Source organism: Muscardinus avellanarius (genome assembly GCF_963383645.1).
Source record: "Muscardinus avellanarius genome assembly, chromosome: 12".
NCBI lineage: Eukaryota > Metazoa > Chordata > Mammalia > Rodentia > Gliridae > Muscardinus > Muscardinus avellanarius.
In genome coordinates, this window is record NC_137798.1 from 107,086,903 (window position 1) to 107,107,403 (window position 20,501).

The 20,501-nt window shown below is 59.7% G+C and overlaps 1 protein-coding gene across 1 annotated transcript in view; it reads right to left on the reverse strand.

The window, feature by feature from the left end:
- Window positions 1–223: 223 nt before the first annotated feature.
- The window catches only part of AHNAK2 (AHNAK nucleoprotein 2), a gene marked incomplete at both ends in the record, with an annotated part of 37,663 nt that continues 17,385 nt past the window's right edge, over window positions 224–20,501 (reverse strand). Inside the window, one exon of the mRNA XM_080707240.1 lies at window positions 224–20,434. Within this exon, the coding sequence (XP_080563366.1) occupies window positions 224–20,434 (20,211 nt within the window). The remainder of the gene's footprint in view (window positions 20,435–20,501) is intronic.

A 20,501-nucleotide genomic window follows, 5' to 3' on the forward strand; every position in this document is an offset into this window, starting at 1 on the left:
CTCCAGGAGCCCCGTGCTGCCGGCTGCAGCCCTGGTCTTGGCGGAGTCAGGAGCCTTGTTTCCAGAGCAGCAGGGTCTGAAACCTTGCTCACTGTGGGAGGGCGCTGTGATGGTACTCAGAGGCTCCGGTTCGTTTCTGCCTGGCTCTCATTTCTGTGAATGACGGGGCTCTGTGCGGCGCTTGCCCCGCCCTCCCCTGCTGGCGGCTGCGCCTGTCTCGCCCTCACTTGGTCCCGGCCCCGGGTACAGACCCATCGCTGGCATTCCTGTTTCCCTCCAGTAGGATTAGCTCCGTCCTTGCGGAGGACGCCACCATCGCTCTGGAGCCTGGTCCAGAGCCTGCGGCCCCCACCGCCGCTTCGCCGCCCTCCTTCTCTTCAGGAGAGAAGCTTTCTCGAGCATCAAAGAAGGTGACTGCTTCTTCCTGTAGCGCTGGCTCTGCGTGGCCGGCCTCGAGGTCCGTGCTCTCGCTCTTCTGGGCGGGTGAAGAGGAGAACCCGAGCTTGGGGAGCCGGAACCACCCTGCCCTCTCCTGCTTCTTGGGCGGCTCTGGGTCTGGCCGTGCCCGGGGCTGGGTCTGGATGGGAGTGGGTGTTTGGACCTGGTCTCTGGGGCTGCTACTTGTCTCCTCCACAGAGGAGAAGCCGATGCTTGGAAGCCAGGACCATAACAGACCAGGTTTCTTGCCTTCTGGCTTCTCTTTCGGAGCCCTGTCTTCGCCAGCCGTTGGGGCCGGCGCCTCCTGGCTGTCCTCAAAAGGAAATTCGAGAATTTCTGCTGGCTCCTCGTCGGAGCCGCTGTCTGCGAACTGGAGGCGGGAATGAGCCTCACTCACCAATGTCTGCGGCCCCAGGAGGGTGGCACTGGCAGAGATCATCTCAAAGGGCTCTCCGGCGTCGGGCTGGACATCTCCAGGGGCTGGGGCTGCTTGTGTGGGAGCCCCTCCCAAGCCCTCCTGCCACCCGGATTCCTGAGCCACTGTGTATACCCCAGCTCGAGCGGGGGGTTCTGGAACTTTCACCTTCAGCAAGGAAAATCCATAAGACGGCATCTGAACTGTGGATGCAGGGATCTCCGATTCCCGCACGATCCGAGTGGAAAAGGCCTCGGGGGTGGCAGAGCCTCGTGTCACCGTGCTACATAGGGCAACCTCTTGACTCTCACCCGGAGCCCCCTGAATGTGCACCGTGACCTTAGAAATCGGGGGTGCTTCCGAGGAGAGGTCAAGGCGCACAGGGTGCTCCTGGGGGTCCCCGGCGCCTGCCTTCAGCAGGCTGGCTCCCCAGAACCCAGGGTTGCCTTCGGGAAGGGCCGCGTGGGCCCTAGTGTCCACACACGGCACTTCTCTGACGACGGGGAAGAACATGTCAGTCTCGGAGCCGGGGGCAGGAAAGGAGAACCTGGGCACCTTTAGCTTGGGGAAGGTGACCCTCATCACGGAATCCTCCCAGACCTGATCCATGGGCACTACGGAGATCTGGGACGGCACATCGGTGCTGGAAGCCTTCAGTTTAAGAGGCCCTTCGGGCTGGGAAGAGGACCACACCTCCGTTCTCTCCAACCGGTCAAGGGCCCACCCTTCGGGCCTAGGAAGAGGCCTCTCAGCGGTTTCTCCTGCAGGGGCTTGTGGTCCTGAGAATCTCTCTCCAGGAACCTGAAGGGGGAGGGAGCCTTCAGCTGAATGGGCCCTGGCCCCGGACCTGGCCTGAGCCATCTCGGGCATCCCAGCGGTGGTGGGGTGCAGCTTCAAGCCTGTGCCATCAAGGTTGCGCCTCACGACGTCTGCATATGATTCGCTCTCAGAGGTGGTCACGTCTGCTTCTGCGTCTGAAGGCCTCAGGGACACACTGGCCTCCACCGCTGACCCAGGAGTGTGGACGACCTGGCTGCTGGCGGGTGCCGTGGCGGCCTGGGCGTGTGCCGCTTCCTGCTCCCCAGGCCCACGTTTCTCCTTGGAGGAGGAGCGCCCGAAGCCGGGCACACGGAACCTGGGTATTTTGAACCAGCGCTCCTGCGAGTGTGCCGGCACCTCTCCCTTCGCGCCGCCATCCTCGGGGCTCTCCACGGTGGGGATGTCATCTGGTTGGCTATAGGAGGGCCGCGAGGAGTCTTCTATTGAGGGGCCCGTCTCCTTCACACGGGACAGGCGTGCTGAAATGTTGCCGAGCCCTCGTCCCTCGCTGCCGCCTCGGGCAAGCAGGTCAGCTTTGCCCTGGCCCACTTGCACCTGGGTGGTGGGCGGTCGGAGCTCAGCTTCAGAGAAGCCCACGCTGGGAGCACGGGCTTGTGGCGGCCGGAGGTGCGCGCCCTCTCCTGGGGGGTCTGGCATCACTCCAGCGCCCCCATCATGACCGTCGCTGCTGGCCCTTCCCGTGGCTTCAGAGTCACTTGCGGCTGTGCAGCTAGAAAGCAAAGGTCCTTCCTCTCCCTGGGGCAGGCCGGCCCGCCCCTTGGGCGCCTTCAGCCGGGGAAGCGCCAGTCTTGGCATGGTGAAGCCAGGCTTCCTGCCCCTCCCTTTCTCTCCTTCCTTCTCCGGAGGCAGCTGTGTGTGCACGTCCATTGGGGAAACGTGAGCCCCGGGCTGGCTGTCCACGTGGTCAGTATCTGAAGCCAGGCCGAGCGTGGAGTCCTCCCGGCCATGCTCGGGGTCCCCGGTCAGTGCTGCCTCCTTCTTGGGGGACCAGCTGAGTGATGGAAGCTTGAAGTGGGGCATCTTGAAGGGGCTCCCCTTACCTTCCTGGTCGGCATCTTCGGCTTGGGCTCCACCTGCAGACGGGCCCTGCTCCTCCAACCCCGGGGACACAGGGACACTTGGGGACAGTGGCTGAGAGCTGGGCAGAGGGGACACCGTGGCCCTCTCAGCTGAGGAGTCCAACCCCTGGTCAGGGGTGCAGGGATACAGGATGAGTTCAGATCCTACGGCATGGGACAGTCCTTCAGGAATGGCTGAAATCCCAACTGAAAACACAAATTTTGGTTTATGGAATTTAGGAAAAGCCAGCCGACCACGAACTGCGGGAAGCGTGGGGTCGGCAGGGCCTGGGTGGCAGGCAGGGGTGGATGCAGAAAGCGTCTTCTGGGTTTCCTGGGTGGCAGCGCACACGTCAGCCCGTGACCCAAAAGAGACTTCCTGGGGATACTCAGAGGCCAAGGCAGCTCCGAAGTGAGGCGCCTGGCACTCTGTCTCTGCGGCAGCTTCGCTGGGAAGGGCAGAGGACCGAGCACGGGCATCAGTGAGATCCACACTAGCAGAAGGAAGAGCAGCGATCCCAAAGCGGGGCCCCTGCCATGAGCCAGCCAGGCCCACGCTGGCGGGCTGCGGGGGCTCCTTGGGGCCAAGGCTGGACGCGGGGATCGCAGCGACGCTGAGAAGGCACGGCTCCAAGGGGCCTTCCAGGCCTGCGATGTCCTTCGCAGTTTTCCTGTGCGGATGCAACAATTTTGAGAACTTCAGATGGGGTTTCTTAAATTTGCACTCCTGCTCGCTTTTAGCAGATTCAATATTAAAATCAGATGTAAACTTGTGGGTTTTGGCAGCCATGTTCTTGTCTCCCAGGGCCAGGACCTCCTCCAGCTTGGCTGCTGGGGCCTGGATGTCCACTGCCACGCTGGGCAGTGCCTCCTCCAGGTCGGGGGCCCTCACCTCACCCTTGGGGCCTTTAACATCCACATGAGGACCTTTGAAGTCCACCTTGGGCATCTTGATGCTGGGCACCTGCACCGTGGGCAGGTGCCCCTTCAGGCCAGCTCCAGCTGTCATTGCCGGCATCTCTCCCTTGGGCAGCTGGACCTCAGGCATCTGCACATCCACCTGGCTGACCCTGGCCTCCAAGTGGGCAGATGGGGGCTCAGTGCTGAGGTCAGGGGTCTTGAGGTCTCCCTGGATGGAGGGCGGGGCCACGTCAGTCTTGACCGTGGGCACTGACGCCTCCGCTGAGGCCTCGATGGACTTGCCTGTGGCTGAGACGCCAAAGGAGGGCATCTTGAACTTGGGCATTTTGAACTTGCTGTCTTTGGTAGAAACTTCCTTGTCTCCCAGGGTCAGATCCCCCTCTAGCCGGGCTCCTGTGGCCTGGATATCCATCTCTACACAGGGCATGGCCACTTCTAGGTCGGGGGACCTCACTTCACCCTTGAGGCCTCCTACATCCACCTTGGGGCCCTTGATGTCCACCTGGGGGCCTTTCAAATCCACCTTGGACATCTTCATGCTGGGCATCTGAACCTTGGGCAGGTGGCCCTTCAGGCCAGCTCCAGTAGACTCTGCTGTCATCTCTCCCTCAGGCAGCTGGACCTTGGGCACCTGCACATCCATGTGGCCAGCCTTGGTCTCCAGGTGGGCAGAGGGAAGCTCAGTGCTGAGGTCAGGGGTCTTGAGGTCTATCTGGATGGAGGGATGGGCCATGTCAGTCTTAACCTTGGGCACTGATGATTCCACTGAGGCCTCGATGGATTTACCAGTGGCTGACGCACCAAAGGAGGGCATCTTGAACTTGGGCATTTTGAACTTGCTGTCTTTGGTAGAGACGTCCTTGTCTCCCAGGGCCAGGTCCCCCTCCAGCTTAGCTCCTGGGGCCTGGATCTCCACCTCTACAGGAGGTATGGCCACCTCAAGGTCGGGGGCCTTCACCTCACCCTTAGGGCCCTTTATATCCACTTTGGAGCCCTTGAGGTCCACCTGGGGGCCCTTGATGTCCACCTGGGTACCCTTGAGGTCCACCTGGGGGCCCTTGATGTCCACCTGGGGGCCCTTGAGGTTCACTTTGGGCATCTTGATGCTGGGCATCAGAACCTTGGGCAGGTGGCCTTTCCTGCTGGAATCAGCATCCACAGCCTTCAATTCACCCTCAGGCAACTTGATGTCTACATGACCAGCCTTGGTCTCCAGGTGGGCAGAGGGAAGCTCAGTGCTGAGGTCAGGGGTCTTGAGGTCTCCCTGGATGGAGGGCAGGGCCACGTCAGTCTTGACCGTGGGCACTGACGCCTCCACCGAGGCCTCGATGGACTTGCCTGTGGTTGAGACACCAAAGGAGGGCATCTTGAACTTGGGCATTTTGAACTTGCTGTCTTTGGTAGAAACGTCCTTGTCTCCCAGGGTCAGATCCCCCTCTAGCCGGGCTCCTGTGGCCTGGATGTCCATCTCTACACTGGGCATGGCCACTTCTAGGTCGGGGGACCTCACCTCACCCTTTAGGCCTCCTACATCCACCTTGGGGCCCTTGATGTCCACCTGGGGGCCTTTCAAATCCACCTTGGGCATCTTCATGCTAGGCATCTGAACCTTGGGCAGGTGGCACTTCAGGCCAGCTCCAGTAGACTCTGCTGTCATCTCTCCCTCAGGCAGCTGGACCTTGGGCACCTGCACATCCATGTGGCCAGCCTTGGTCTCCAGGTGGGCAGAGGGAAGCTCAGTGCTGAGGTCAGGGGTCTTGAGGTCTCCCTGGATGGAGGGCAGGGCCATGTCAGTCTTGACCGTGGGCACTGACGCCTCCACCGAGGCCTCGATGGACTTGCCTGTGGCTGAGGCACCAAAGGAGGGCATCTTGAACTTGGGCATTTTGAACTTGCTGTCTTTGGTGGACACGTCCTTGTCTCCCAGGGCCAGGTCCCCCTCCAGCTGAGCTCCTGGGGCCTGGGTGTCCACCGCTACACTGGGCATGGCCACCTCCAGTTCGGTGGTCGTCACCTCACCCTTGGGGCCTTTTATATCCACCTTGTGGCCCTTGATGTCCACCTGGGGGCCTTTCAAATCCACCTTGGCCATCTGCATGCTGGGCATCTGAACCTTGGGCAGATGGCCCTTCAGGCCAGTTTTAGCAGCCACTTTAGGCACCTCTCCCTCAGGCAGCTGGACCTCAGGCATCTGCATGTCCATGTGGCCAGCCTTGGTCTCCAGGTGGGCAGAGGGAAGCTCAGTGCTGAGGTCAGGGATCTTGAGGTATCCCTGGATGGAAGGCAGGGCCACGTCAGTCTTGACCGTGGGCACTGACGCCTCCACCGAGGCCTCGATGGACTTGTCTGTGGCTGAGACGCCAAAGGAGGGCATCTTGAACTTGGGCATTTTGAACTTGCTGTCTTTGGTGGACACGTCCTTGTCTCCCAGGGACAAGTCACCTTCCATCTTGACCCCTGGGGCCTGGATGTCCACCTCTACACTGGGTATGGCCACCTCCAAGTTGGTGGTCCTCCCATCACTTTTAGGGCCTTTTACATCCACTTGGGGGCCCTTGAGGTCCACCTGGGGGCCCAAGAGGTCCACTTTGGGCATCTTGATCTGCACCTTGGGCAGGTGGCCCTTCATATCAAATCCCGCATCTGTAGCCTGCAGCTCACCCTCAGGCATCTGCACATCCACCTGGCCAACCTTGGCTTCCAGGTGGGCAGAGGGAAGCTCAGTGCTGAGGTCAGGGGTCTTGAGGTCTCCCTGGATGGAGGGCAGGGCCACGTCAGTCTTGACCGTGGGCGCTGACGCCTCCACCGAGGCCTCGATGGACTTGCCTGTGGCTGAGGAACCAAAGGAGGGCATCTTGAACTTGGGCATTTTGAACTTGCTGTCTTTGATGGCCATGTCCTTGTCTCCCAGGGCCACGTCCTCCTCCAGCTTGGCTTCTGGGGCCTGGAGCTTCACTTCTACATGGGGCATGGACACCTCCAAGTCAGGGTCCTTCACCTCACCCTTGAGGCTTTTTACATCCACCTGGGTACCCTTGATGTCCACCTGGGGGCCCTTGATGTCCACCTGGGGGCCCTTGAGGTCCACTTTGGGCATCTTGATGCTGGGCATCTGTACCTTCGGCAGGTGGCCTTTCCTGCTGGAATCAGCATCCACAGCCTTCAACTCACCCTCAGGCAACTTCATACTCACGTGGCCAGCCTTGGTCTCCAGGTGGGCAGAGGGAAGCTCAGTGCTGAGGTCAGGGGTCTTGAGGTCTCCCTGGATGGAGGGCCGGGCCACATCAGTCTTGACCGTGGGCACTGACGCCTCCACTGAGGCCTCGATGGACTTGCCTGTGGCTGAGGCGCCAAAGGAGGGCATCTTGAACTTGGGCATTTTGAACTTGCTGTCTTTGGTAGAAACTTCCTTGTCTCCCAGGGTCAGATCCCCCTCTAGCCGGGCTCCTGTGGCCTGGATATCCATCTCTACACTGGGCATGGCCACTTCTAGGTCGGGGGACCTCACTTCACCCTTGAGGCCTCCTACATCCACCTTGGGGCCCTTGATGTCCACCTGGGGGCCTTTCAAATCCACCTTGGGCATCTTCATGCTGGGCATCTGAACCTTGGGCAGGTGGCCCTTCAGGCCAGCTCCAGTAGACTCTGCTGTCATCTCTCCCTCAGGCAGCTGGACCTTGGGCACCTGCACATCCATGTGGCCAGCCTTGGTCTCCAGGTGGGCAGAGGGAAGCTCAGTGCTGAGATCAGAGGTCTTGAGGTCTATCTGGATGGAGGGCAGGGCCATGTCAGTCTTAACCTTGGGCACTGATGATTCCACTGAGGCCTCGATGGATTTACCAGTGGCTGACGCACCAAAGGAGGGCATCTTGAACTTTGGCATTTTGAATTTGCTGTCTTTGGTGGACATGTCCTTGTCTTCCAGAGACAGGTCCACCTCCAGCTGAGCTCCTGGGGCCTGGGTGTCCACCGCTACACTGGGCATGGCCACCTCCAGGTCAGTGGTCGTCACTTCACCCTTGAGGCCTTTTATATCCACCTTGGGACCCTTGATGTCCACCTGGGGGCCTTTCAAATCCACCTTGGGCATCTTCATGCTGGGCATCTGAACCTTGGGCAGGTGGCCCTTCAGGCCAGCTCCAGTAGACTCTGCTGTCATCTCTCCCTCAGGCAGCTGGACCTTGGGCACCTGCACATCCATGTGGCCAGCCTTGGTCTCCAGGTGGGCAGAGGGAAGCTCAGTGCTGAGGTCAGGGGTCTTGAGGTCTATCTGGATGGAGGGCAGGGCCATGTCAGTCTTAACCTTGGGCACTGATGATTCCACTGAGGCCTCGATGGATTTACCAGTGGCTGACGCACCAAAGGAGGGCATCTTGAACTTTGGCATTTTGAATTTGCTGTCTTTGGTGGACATGTCCTTGTCTTCCAGAGACAGGTCCACCTCCAGCTGAGCTCCTGGGGCCTGGGTGTCCACCGCTACACTGGGCATGGCCACCTCCAGGTCAGTGGTCGTCACTTCACCCTTGAGGCCTTTTATATCCACCTTGGGACCCTTGATGTCCACCTGGGGGCCTTTCAAATCCACCTTGGGCATCTTCATGCTGGGCATCTGAACCTTGGGCAGGTGGCCCTTCAGGCCAGCTCCAGTAGACTCTGCTGTCATCTCTCCCTCAGGCAGCTGGACCTTGGGCACCTGCACATCCATGTGGCCAGCCTTGGTCTCCAGGTGGGCAGAGGGAAGCTCAGTGCTGAGGTCAGGGGTCTTGAGGTCTATCTGGATGGAGGGCAGGGCCATGTCAGTCTTAACCTTGGGCACTGATGATTCCACTGAGGCCTCGATGGATTTACCAGTGGCTGACGCACCAAAGGAGGGCATCTTGAACTTGGGCATTTTGAACTTGCTGTCTTTGGTAGAGACGTCCTTGTCTCCCGGGGCCAGGTCCCCCTCCAGCTTGGCTCCTGGGGCCTGGATCTCCACCTCTACATGAGGTATGGCCACCTCAAGGTCGGGGGCCTTCACCTCACCCTTAGGGCCCTTTATATCCACTTTGGAGCCCTTGATGTCCACCTGGGGGCCCTTGATGTCCACCTGGGGGCCCTTGAGGTCCACTTTGGGCATCTTGATGCTGGGCATCTGAACCTTGGGCAGGTGGCCTTTCCTGCTGGAATCAGCATCCACAGCCTTCAGCTCACCCTCAGGCAACTTGATGCCCACATTGCCAGCCTTGGTCTCCAGGTGGGCAGAGGGAAGCTCAGTGCTGAGGTCAGGGGTCTTGAGGTCTATCTGGATGGAGGGCAGGGCTGCATTCATCTTGACCGTGGGCACTGATGACTCCACCGAGACCTCGATGGACTTGCCTGTGGCTGAGGCACCAAAGGAGGGCATCTTGAACTTGGGCATTTTCAACTTGCTGTCTTTGATTGCCATGTCCTTGTCTCCCAGGGCCAGGTCCCCCTCAAGCTTATCTCCTGGGGCCTGGATCTCCATCTTTACATGCGGCATGGCCACTTCAAGGTCAGAGGCCCTCACCTCACCCTTGAGGCCTTTTCCATCCACTTGGGGGCCCTTGATGTCCACCTGGGGTCCCTTGAGGTCCACTTTGGGCATCTTGATGCTGGGCATCTGAACCTTGGGCAGGTGGCCCTTAAGGCCAACTTCAGCAGCAGTTTCAGGCATCTGTCCCTCAGGCAGCTGGATCTCAGACATCTGCATGTCCACCTGGCCGACCCTGGCTTTGAGCTGGGCTGATGGGAGCTCAGTGCTGAGGTCAGGGGTCTTGAGATCTCCCTGGATGGAAGGCAGGGCCACGTCAGCCTCGACCGTGAGCACTGACGCCTCCACCGAGGCCTCGATGGACTTGTCTGTGGTTGAGACGCCAAAGGAGGGCATCTTGAACTTGGGCATTTTGAACTTGCTGTCTTTGGTGGACACGTCCTTGTCTCCCAGGGACAAGTCACCTTCCAGCTTGGCTCCTCGGACCTGGATGTCCACCGCTACACTGGGCATGGCCACCTCAATGTTGGCAGTCTTCACGTCACCCTTGGGGCCTTTTACATCCACTTGGGGGCCCTTGATGTCCACCAGGGGGCCCAAGAGGTCCACTTTGGGCATCTTGATCTGCACCTTGGGCAGGTGGCCCTTCACATCAAATCCCGCATCCGTAGCCTGCAGCTCACCCTCAGGCATCTGCACATCCACCTGGCCAACCTCGGCTTCCAGGTGGGCAGAGGGAAGCTCAGTGCTGAGGTCAGGGGTCTTGAGGTCTCCCTGGATGGAGGGCAGGGCCACGTCAGTCTTGACCGTGGTCACTGACGCCTTCGCTGAGGCCTCGATGGACTTGCCTGTGGCTGAGGCGCCAAAGGAGGGCATCTTGAACTTGGGCATTTTGAACTTGCTGTCTTTGGTAGAAACTTCCTTGTCTCCCAGGGTCAGATCCCCCTCTAGCCGGGCTCCTGTGGCCTGGATGTCCATCTCTACATTGGGCATGGCCACTTCTAGGTTGGGGGACCTCACCTCACCCTTGAGGCCTCCTACATCCACCTTGGGGCCCTTGATGTCCACCTGGGGGCCTTTCAAATCCACCTTGGGCATCTTCATGCTGGGCATCTGAACCTTGGGCAGGTGGCCCTTCAGGCCAGCTCCAGTAGACTCTGCTGTCATCTCTCCCTCAGGCAGCTGGACCTTGGGCACCTGCACATCCATGTGGCCAGCCTTGGTCTCCAGGTGGGCAGAGGGAAGCTCAGTGCTGAGGTCAGGGGTCTTGAGGTCTATCTGGATGGAGGGCAGGGCCATGTCAGTCTTAACCTTGGGCACTGATGATTCCACTGAGGCCTCGATGGATTTACCAGTGGCTGATGCACCAAAGGAGGGCATCTTGAACTTGGGCATTTTGAATTTGCTGTCTTTGGTGGACATGTCCTTGTCTTCCAGAGACAGGTCCACCTCCAGCTGAGCTCCTGGGGCCTGGGTGTCCACTGCTACACTGGGCATGGCCACCTCCAGGTCGGTGGTCGTCACTTCACCCTTGAGGCCTTTTATATCCACCTTGGGACCCTTGATGTCCACCTGGGGGCCTTTCAAATCCACCTTGGGCATCTTCATGCTTGGCATCTGAACCTTGGGCAGGTGGCCCTTCAGGCCAACTTCAGCAGCAGTTTCAGGCACCTCTCCCTCAGGCAGCTGGACCTCAGGCATCTGCATGTCCACCTGGCCGAACCTGGCTTTGACCTGGGCTAATGGGAGCTCAGTGCTGAGGTCAGGGGTCTTGAGGTCTCCCTGGATGGAGGGCAGGGCCACGTCAGTCTTGACCGTGGGCGCTGACGCCTCCACCGAGGCCTCGATGGACTTGCCTGTGGCTGAGGCACCAAAGGAGGGCATCTTGAACTTGGGCATTTTGAACTTGCTGTCTTTGGTAGAGACGTCCTTGTCTCCCGGGGCCAGGTCCCCCTCCAGCTTGGCTCCTGGGGCCTGGATCTCCACCTCTACATGAGGTATGGCCACCTCAAGGTCGGGGTCCTTCACCTCACCCTTAGGGCCCTTTATATCCACTTTGGAGCCCTTGAGGTCGACCTGGGGGCCCTTGATGTCCACCTGGGGGCCCTTGAGGTCCACTTTGGGCATCTTGATGCTGGGCATCTGAACCTTGGGCAGGTGGCCTTTCCTGCTGGAATCAGCATCCACAGCCTTCAGCTCACCCTCAGGCAACTTGATTTCTACATGACCAGCCTTGGTCTCTAGGTGGGCAGAGGGAAGCTCAGTGCTGAGGTCAGGGGTCTTGAGGTCTCCCTGGATGGAGGGCAGGGCCACGTCAGTCTTGACTGTGGGCCCTGACGACTCCACCGAGGCCTCGATGGACTTGTCTGTGGCTGAGACGCCAAAGGAGGGCATCTTGAACTTGGGCATTTTGAACTTGCTGTCTTTGGTGGACACGTCCTTGTCTCCCAGGGACAAGTCACCTTCCAGCTTGGCTCCTCGGACCTGGATGTCCACCGCTACACTGGGCATGGCCACCTCAATGTCGGCAGTCTTCACGTCACCCTTGGGGCCTTTTACATCCACTTGGGGGCCCTTGAGGTCCACCTGGGGGCCCTTGAGGTCCACTTTGGGCATCTTGATCTGCACCTTGGGCAGGTGGCTCTTCACATCAAATCCCGTTTCCGTAGCCTGCAGCTCGTCTTCGGGCATCTGCACATCCACCTGGCCAACCTCAGCTTCCAGGTGGGCAGAGGGAAGCTCAGTGCTGAGGTCAGGGATCTTGAGGTCTCCCTGGATGGAGGGCAGGGCCACGTCAGTCTTGACCGTGGGCACTGACGCCTCCACCGAGGCCTCGATGGACTTGCCTGTGGTTGAGACACCAAAGGAGGGCATCTTGAACTTGGGCATTTTGAACTTGCTGTCTTTGGTAGAAACGTCCTTGTCTCCCAGGGTCAGATCCCCCTCTAGCCGGGCTCCTGTGGCCTGGATGTCCATCTCTACACTGGGCATGGCCACTTCTAGGTCGGGGGACCTCACCTCACCCTTTAGGCCTCCTACATCCACCTTGGGGCCCTTGATGTCCACCTGGGGGCCTTTCAAATCCACCTTGGGCATCTTCATGCTAGGCATCTGAACCTTGGGCAGGTGGCACTTCAGGCCAGCTCCAGTAGACTCTGCTGTCATCTCTCCCTCAGGCAGCTGGACCTTGGGCACCTGCACATCCATGTGGCCAGCCTTGGTCTCCAGGTGGGCAGAGGAAAGTTCAGTGGTTAGGTCAGGGGTCTTGAGGTCTCCCTGGATGGAGGGCAGGGCCACGTCAGTCTTGACCGTGGGCACTGATGACTCCACCGAGACCTCGATGGACTTGCCTGTGGCTGAGGCACCAAAGGAGGGCATCTTGAACTTGGGCATTTTGAACTTGCTGTCTTTGGTGGACACGTCCTTGTCTTCCAGAGACAGTTCCCCCTCCAGCTTGGCTCCTGGGACCTTGATGTCCACCTCTACACTGGGCATGGCCACCTCAAGATCGGGAGCCTTCACCTCACCCTTAGTGCCATTTACATCCACTTTGGAGCCCTTGAGGTCCACGTTGGGATCCTTGAGGTCCACCTGGGGTCTCTTGATGTCCACCTGAGGGCCCTTGAGGTCCACTTTGGGCATCTTGATGCTGGGCATCTGAACCTTGGGCAGGTGGCCTTTCCTGCTGGAATCAGCATCCACAGCCTTCAGCTCACTCTCAGGCAAATTGATGTGTACGTGGCCAGCCTTGGTCTCCAGGTGGGCAGAGGGAAGCTCAGTGCTGAGGTCAGGGGTCTTGAGGTCTATCTGGATGGAGGGCAGGGCCATGTCAGCCTTGACCTTGGGCACTGATGATTCCACTGAGGCCTCGATGGATTTACCAGTGACTGACGCATCAAAGGAGGGCATCTTGAACTTGGGCATTTTGAACTTGCTGTCTTTGGTGGACACGTCCTGGTCTCCCAGAGACAAGTCACCCTCCAGCTGGGCTCCTGGGACCTGGATGTCCACCTCCATACTGGGCATCGATACCTCCAAGTCAGCGGCCTTCATGTCACCCTTGGGGCCCTTGAGGTCCACTTTGGGCATCTTGATCTGCACCTTGGGCAGGTGGCCCTTCACATCAATTCCCGTATCCGTAGCCTGCAGCATACCTCCGGGCATCTGCACATCCACCTGGCCAACCTCGGCTTCCAGGTGGGCAGAGGAAAGCTCAGTGCTGAGGTCAGGGGTCTTGAGGTCTCCCTGGATGGAGGGCAGGGCCACGTCATTCTTGACCGTGGGCACTGACGCCTCCACCGAGGCCTTGATGGACTTGCCTGTGGTTGAGACGCCAAAGGAGGGCATCTTGAACTTGGGCATTTTGAACTTGCTGTCTTTGGTGGACACGTCCTTGTCTCCCAGGGACAAGTCACCTTCCAGCTTGGCTCCTCGGACCTGGATGTCCACCGCTACACTGGGCATGGCCACCTCAATGTCGGCAGTCTTCAAGTCACCCTTGGGGCCTTTTACATCCACTTGGGGGCCCTTGATGTCCCCCTGGGGGCCCTTGATGTCCACCTGGGGGCCTTTCACTTTCACCTTGGGCATCTTCATGCTGGGCATCTGCACTGTGGGCAGGTGGCCCTTCAGGCCAGCTCCAGCAGCCGCTTCAGCCAGCTCTCTCTTGGGCAGCTGAACCTCAGGCATCTGCACATCCACCTGGCCAACCTTGGCCTCCAAGTGGGCTGATGGGGGCTCAGTGCTAAGGTCAGGGGTCTTGAGGTCTCCCTGGGTGGAGGGCAGGGCCACGTCAGTCTTGACCGTGGGCACTGACGCCTCCGCTGAGACCTCGATGGACTTGCCTGTGGCTGAGGCACCAAAGGAGGGCATCTTGAACTTGGGCATTTTGAACTTGCTGTCTTTGGTAGAGACGTCCTTGTCTCCTAGGGCCAGGTCCTCCTCCAGCTTGGCTCCAGGGTCTTGGATGTCCACCTCTACACTGGGCATGGCCACTTCTAGGTCGGGGGACCTCACCTCACCTTTGAGGCCTCCTACATCCACCTTGGGGCCCTTGATGTCCACCTGGGGGCCTTTCAAATCCACCTTGGGCATCTTCATGCTGGGCATCTGAACCTTGGGCAGGTGGCCCTTCAGGCCAGCTCCAGTAGACTCTGCTGTCATCTCTCCCTCAGGCAGCTGGACCTTGGGCACCTGCACATCCATGTGGCCAGCCTTGGTCTCCAGGTGGGCAGAGGGAAGCTCAGTGCTGAGGTCAGGGGTCTTGAGGTCTATCTGGATGGAGGGCAGGGCCATGTCAGTCTTAACCTTGGGCACTGATGATTCCACTGAGGCCTCGATGGATTTACCAGTGGCTGACGCACCAAAGGAGGGCATCTTGAACTTGGGCATTTTGAACTTGCTGTCTTTGATGGCCATGTCCTCATCTCCCTGGGCCAGGTCCCCCTTTAGCTTGACCACTGGGGCATGGGTGGCCACCTCCATGCTGGGCATTGACACCTCCAAGTCAGGGGCCCTCACCTCACCCTTGAGGCCTTTTACATCCACATGGGGGCCCTTGATGTCCACCTGGGGGCCCTTGAGGTCCACTTTGGGCATCTTGATCTGCACCTTGGGCAGGTGGCCCTTCATGTCAAATCCCGTTTCCGTAGCCTGCAGCTCGCCCTCAGGCATCTGCACATCCACCTGGCCAACCTCGGCTTCCAGGTGGGCAGAGGGAAGCTCAGTGCTGAGGTCAGGGGTCTTGAGGTCTCCCTGGATGGAGGGCAGGGCCACATCAGTCTTGACCGTGGGCACTGACACCTCCGCTGAGGCCTCGATGGACTTGCCTGTGGCTGAGACGCCAAAGGAGGGCATCTTGAACTTGGGCATTTTGAACTTGCTGTCTTTGGTGGACACGTCCTTGTCTCCCAGGGCCAGGTCCCCCTCCAGCTGAGCTCCTGGGGCCTGGGTGTCCACCGCTACACTGGGCATGGCCACCTCCAGGTCGGTGGTCGTCACCTCACCCTTGGGGCCTTTTATATCCACCTTGTGGCCCTTGATGTCCACCTGGGGGCCTTTCAAATCCACCTTGGGCATCTTCATGCTGGGCATCTGAACCTTGGGCAGGTGGCACTTCAGGCCAGTTTTAGCAGCCACTTTAGGCACCTCTCCCTCAGGCAGCTGGACCTCAGACATCTGCATGTCTATGTGGCCAGCCTTGGTCTCCAGGTGGGCAGAGGGAAGCTCAGTGCTGAGGTCAGGGGTCTTGAGGTCTCCCTGGATGGAAGGCAGGTCCACGTCAGCCTCGACCTTGGGCACTGACGAATCCACCGAGGCCTCGATGGACTTGTCTGTGGCTGAGACGCCAAAGGAGGGCATCTTGAACTTGGGCATTTTGAACTTGCTGTCTTTGGTGGACACGTCCTTTTCTCCCGTGGACAAGTCACCTTCCATCTTGACCCCTGGGGCCTGGATGTCCACCTCTACACTGGGTATGGCCACCTCCAAGTTGGTGGTCCTCCCATCACTTTTGGGGCCTTTTACATCCACTTGGGGGCCCTTGAGGTCCACCTGGGGGCCCAAGAGGTCCACTTTGGGCTTCTTGATCTGCACCTTGGGCAGGTGGCCCTTCATATCAAATCCCGCATCTGTAGCCTGCAGCTCACCCTCAGGCATCTGCACATCCACCTGGCCAACCTTGGCTTCCAGGTGGGCAGAGGGAAGCTCAGTGCTGAGGTCAGGGGTCTTGAGGTCTCCCTGGATGGAGGGCAGGGCCACGTCAGTCTTGACCGTGGGCGCTGACGCCTCCACCGAGGCCTCGATGGACTTGCCTGTGGCTGAGATGCCAAAGGAGGGCATCTTGAACTTGGGCATTTTGAACTTGCTGTCTTTGATGGCCATGTCCTTGTCTCCCAGGGCCACGTCCTCCTCCAGCTTGGCTCCTGGGGCCTGGATCTTCACTTCTACATGGGGCATGGACACCTCCAAGTCAGGGTCCCTCACCGCACCCTTGAGGCCTTTTACATCCACCTGGGGGCCCTTGAGGTCCACTTGGGGGCCCTTGATGTCAACCTGTGGACTCTTGAGGTCCACTTTGGGCATCTTGATGCTGGGCATCTGAACCTTCGGCAGGTGGCCTTTCCTGCTGGAATCAGCATCCACAGCCTTCAGCTCACCCTCAGGCAACTTCATACTCATGTGGCCAGCCTTGGTCTCCAGGTGGGCAGAGGGAAGCTCAGTGCTGAGGTCAGGGGTCTTGAGGTCTCCCTGGGTGGAGGGCAGGGCCACATCATTCTTGACCGTGGGCACTGACGCCTCCGCTGAGACCTCGATGGACTTGCCTGTGGCTGAGACGCCAAAGGAGGGCATCTTGAACTTGGGCATTTTGAACTTGCTGTCTTTGGTAGAAACTTCCTTGTCTCCCAGGGTCAGATCCCCCTCTAGCCGGGCTCCTGTGGCCTGGATATCCATCTCTACATTGGGCATGGCCACTTCTAGGTTGGGGGACCTCACCTCACCCTTGAGGCCTCCTACATCCACCTTGGGGCCCTTGATGTCCACCTGGGGGCCTTTCAAATCCACCTTGGGCATCTTCATGCTGGGCATCTGAACCTTGGGCAGGTGGCCCTTCAGGCCAGCTCCAGTAGACTCTGCTGTCATCTCTCCCTCAGGCAGCTGGACCTTGGGCACCTGCACATCCATGTGGCCAGCCTTGGTCTCCAGGTGGGCAGAGGGAAGCTCAGTGCTGAGGTCAGGGGTCTTGAGGTCTATCTGGATGGAGGGCAGGGCCATGTCAGTCTTAACCTTGGGCACTGATGATTCCACTGAGGCCTCGATGGATTTACCAGTGGCTGACGCACCAAAGGAGGGCATCTTGAACTTGGGCATTTTGAACTTGCTGTCTTTGGTAGAGACGTCCTTGTCTCCCGGGGCCAGGTCCCCCTCCAGCTTGGCTCCTGGGGCCTGGATCTCCACCTCTACATGAGGTATGGCCACCTCAAGGTCGGGGGCCTTCACCTCACCCTTAGGGCCCTTTATATCCACTTTGGAGCCCTTGAGGTCCACCTGGGGGCCCTTGATGTCCACCTGGGGGCCCTTGAGGTCCACCTGGGGGCCCTTGAGGTCCACTTTGGGCATCTTGATGCTGGGCATCTGAACCTTGGGCAGGTGGCCTTTCCTGCTGGAATCAGCATCCACAGCCTTCAGCTCACCCTCAGGCAACTTGATGTCTACATGGCCAGCCTTGGTCTCCAGGTGGGCAGAGGGAAGCTCAGTGCTGAGGTCAGGGGTCTTGAGGTCTCCCTGGATGGAGGGCAGGGCCACATCAGTCTCGACCGTGGGCACTGACGCCTTCAACGAGGCCTCGATGGACTTGCCTGTGGCTGAGGCACCAAAGGAGGGCATCTTGAACTTGGGCATTTTGAACTTGCTGTCTTTGGTGGACACGTCCTTGTCTCCCAGTGCCAGGTCCCCCTCCAGCTGAGCTCCTGGGGCTTGGGTGTCCACCTCTACACTGGGCATGGCCACCTCCAAGTCAGGGGCCCTCACCTCACCCTTGAGGCCTTTTACATCCACTTGGGGGCCCTTGATGTCCACCTGGGGGCCCTTGAGTTCTACTTTGGGCATCTTGATCTGCACCTTGGGCAGGTGGCCCTTCATGTCAAATCCCGCATCTGCAGCCTGCAGCTCACCTTCATGCAGCTTGATGCCCACATTGCCAGCCTTGGTCTCCAGATGGGCAGAGGGAAGCTCAGTGCTGAGGTGAGGGGTCTTGAGGTCTCCCTGGATGGAGGGTGGCGCCATGTCTGCCTCGACTGTGGGCACTGACGCCTTCACCGAGGCCTCGATGGACTTGCCTGTGGCTGAGGCACCAAAGGAGGGCATCTTGAACTTGGGCATTTTGAACTTGCTGTCTTTGGTGGACACGTCCTTCTCTCCCAGGGCCAGGTCCCCCTCTAGCTTGGCTCCTGGGGCCTGGGTGTCCACCTCCACATGAGGCATCATCACATCAAGTTCAGGGGCCCTCACCTCACCCTTGGGGCCTTTTACATCCACCTGGGGGCCCTTGATGTCCACCTGGGGGCCTTTCACTTTCACCTTGGGCATCTTCATGCTGGGCATCTGCACTGTGGGCAGGTGGCCCTTCAGGCCAGCTCCAGCAGCCGCTTCAGCCAGCTCTCTCTTGGGCAGCTGAACCTCAGGCATCTGCACATCCACCTGGCCAACCTTGGCCTCCAAGTGGGCTGATGGGGGCTCAGTGCTAAGGTCAGTGGTCTTGAGGTCTCCCTGGGTGGAGGGCAGGGCCACGTCAGTCTTGACCGTGGGCACTGATGACTCCACCGAGACCTCGATGGACTTGCCTGTGGCTGAGGCACCAAAGGAGGGCATCTTGAACTTGGGCATTTTGAACTTGCTGTCTTTGGTGGCCACGTCCTTGTCTCCCAGGGTCAGGTCCCCCTCCAGCTGGGCTCCTGGGACCTGGATGTCCACCTCTATACTGGGCATGGCCACCTCCAGGTAGGCGGTCTTCACATCACCCTTGGGGCCTTTTACATCCACCTTGGGGCCCTGGATGTCCACCTGGGGGCCCTGGATGTCCACCTGGGGGCCCTTGAGGTCCACTTTGGGCATCTTGATGCTGGGCATCTGAACCTTGGGCAGGTGGCCCTTCAGGCCCCTTCTACCAGCTGCTTCAGGCACCTCTCCCTCGGGCAGTTGGACCTCGGGCATCTGCACATCCACCTGGCCGACCCTGGACTCCAGATGGGCTGATAGGAGCTCAGTGCTGAGGGCAGGGGTCTTGAGGTCTCCCTGGATGGAGGGAAGGGCCATGTCAGCCTTGACCATGGGCACTGACATCTCCTCTGAGGCCTCGATGGACTTGCCTGGGGCCGACGCACTGAAGGAGGGCGTCCTGACCTTGGGCATCGTGAGCTTGCTGTCCCTGGTGGCCACGTCCTTCTCTCCCACTGTTAGGCTGCTGTCTCCCTCCACCAAGTCTCCTCCTGATATATTTATTGTTCTTGTCAATACTGCTTCACCTTGTACACTGCCTCCTTCCTTTTCTTTTATTCTTATATTTGTTCTTGTTGCACATGTGTCCTGCCTTGCCGTTTCCTGGTCTTTTTCTTTTACCGGCCTTTCTCTGCCTGCCGTAGTGTCCCTTGCTGGGGACCATCCAAATGAGGGGATCCTGAACCTGGGCATCTTCTTCCTTCCTTCCCTTCTGTCCTGGTCCCTGTCCGCCTGGCGGTCCCCTGGGTCCTGCTGCGTTTCCTCCCTCTCTGTTAACTCCTCTGGTCCTGGCACATGCCCAGTCCACTCGGTGCCTCCCAGCCCTTCCGTGTCTGCTGACCCCTTTCTCTTTGGTCCCTCCCCATCTGCAGAGGGCCTGCGCTGCACGGTCTCCAGCTGGACGTCTGTGCCGTACCTTTCTGTTTCTGGCACCCTTTCTTTTGAAAATCCAAATTTGGGGGTCTTCAAATGGCGTATCCGGACCTGGGTTTCGGGTGGGTGCCTCTGTGTGCTGTCTTGGTCTGTCGTGTCTTGCAGGGATAATCTGGCAATCCCAATTTCTAAGCTCTGTACTTCCTGCCCTTCCTCCTCCCAGCTTGTCCGCAGTCCTGCCTGGGCCCCGGGGGCACTGTGTGTCTTTGCTGGGTCCTGGGCCTGGGCCTGGCTCTTCTTCCTGTGGTGCCTGGCTGCCACCCCTGTGCCTTCTACAGGGGCCCTCTCCCTCAGAACCGGGAGGCCTGGCTCTGCAGGCTGCTGCGTGGTCGGAGTGGCCATGACTTCTGTCGCCTGTGCCATGCCTTCCCGTCTCCCCCGTGCAGCTGACTCCGTGTCTTCTGGCCTGCTCCCCCAGGACGCCATCTCCTCCAGCGCCCCAGCAGGACCTGGTCTGCCCTGGGCCTCTTTGCCTGGCCGTCCTGCTGCTGCTGAGCCAGGCCCTGCTCCCATCTTGAATCTCAGGTTCAGGAACCTCCGTCGCCTCTGGCTGCCCGGCCCTGCCTTCTGGTGCTCCTCCAGCAGCTGAGCCTCCGTGTCTGTGCTCGTGGGGGACACGTCACGTGCGTCCCCACGCTCGCAGGCCTCGGAGGAGCTGCGTGAGCGCCGGGGCCCCGGACCCCGCTTGCTCTTTATGGCTTGGAATTTGGGCCAGGAGAGCCTTTCCTGGGTGCGCCTGCCTCGGCCCGCCCTGGGCTGGGAAATGAGCTGCTCCTGGTCTCCATCGGCCTCTGCCGTCTTCATAGGGGCCTCAGTGAACTCGTCGGCGACATCTTTGTCCTAGAACAAGGGAGGGGGAACTGACTGGAGACGGCACCGGAGCCCAAGGCCCCAGCACAAGGGACAG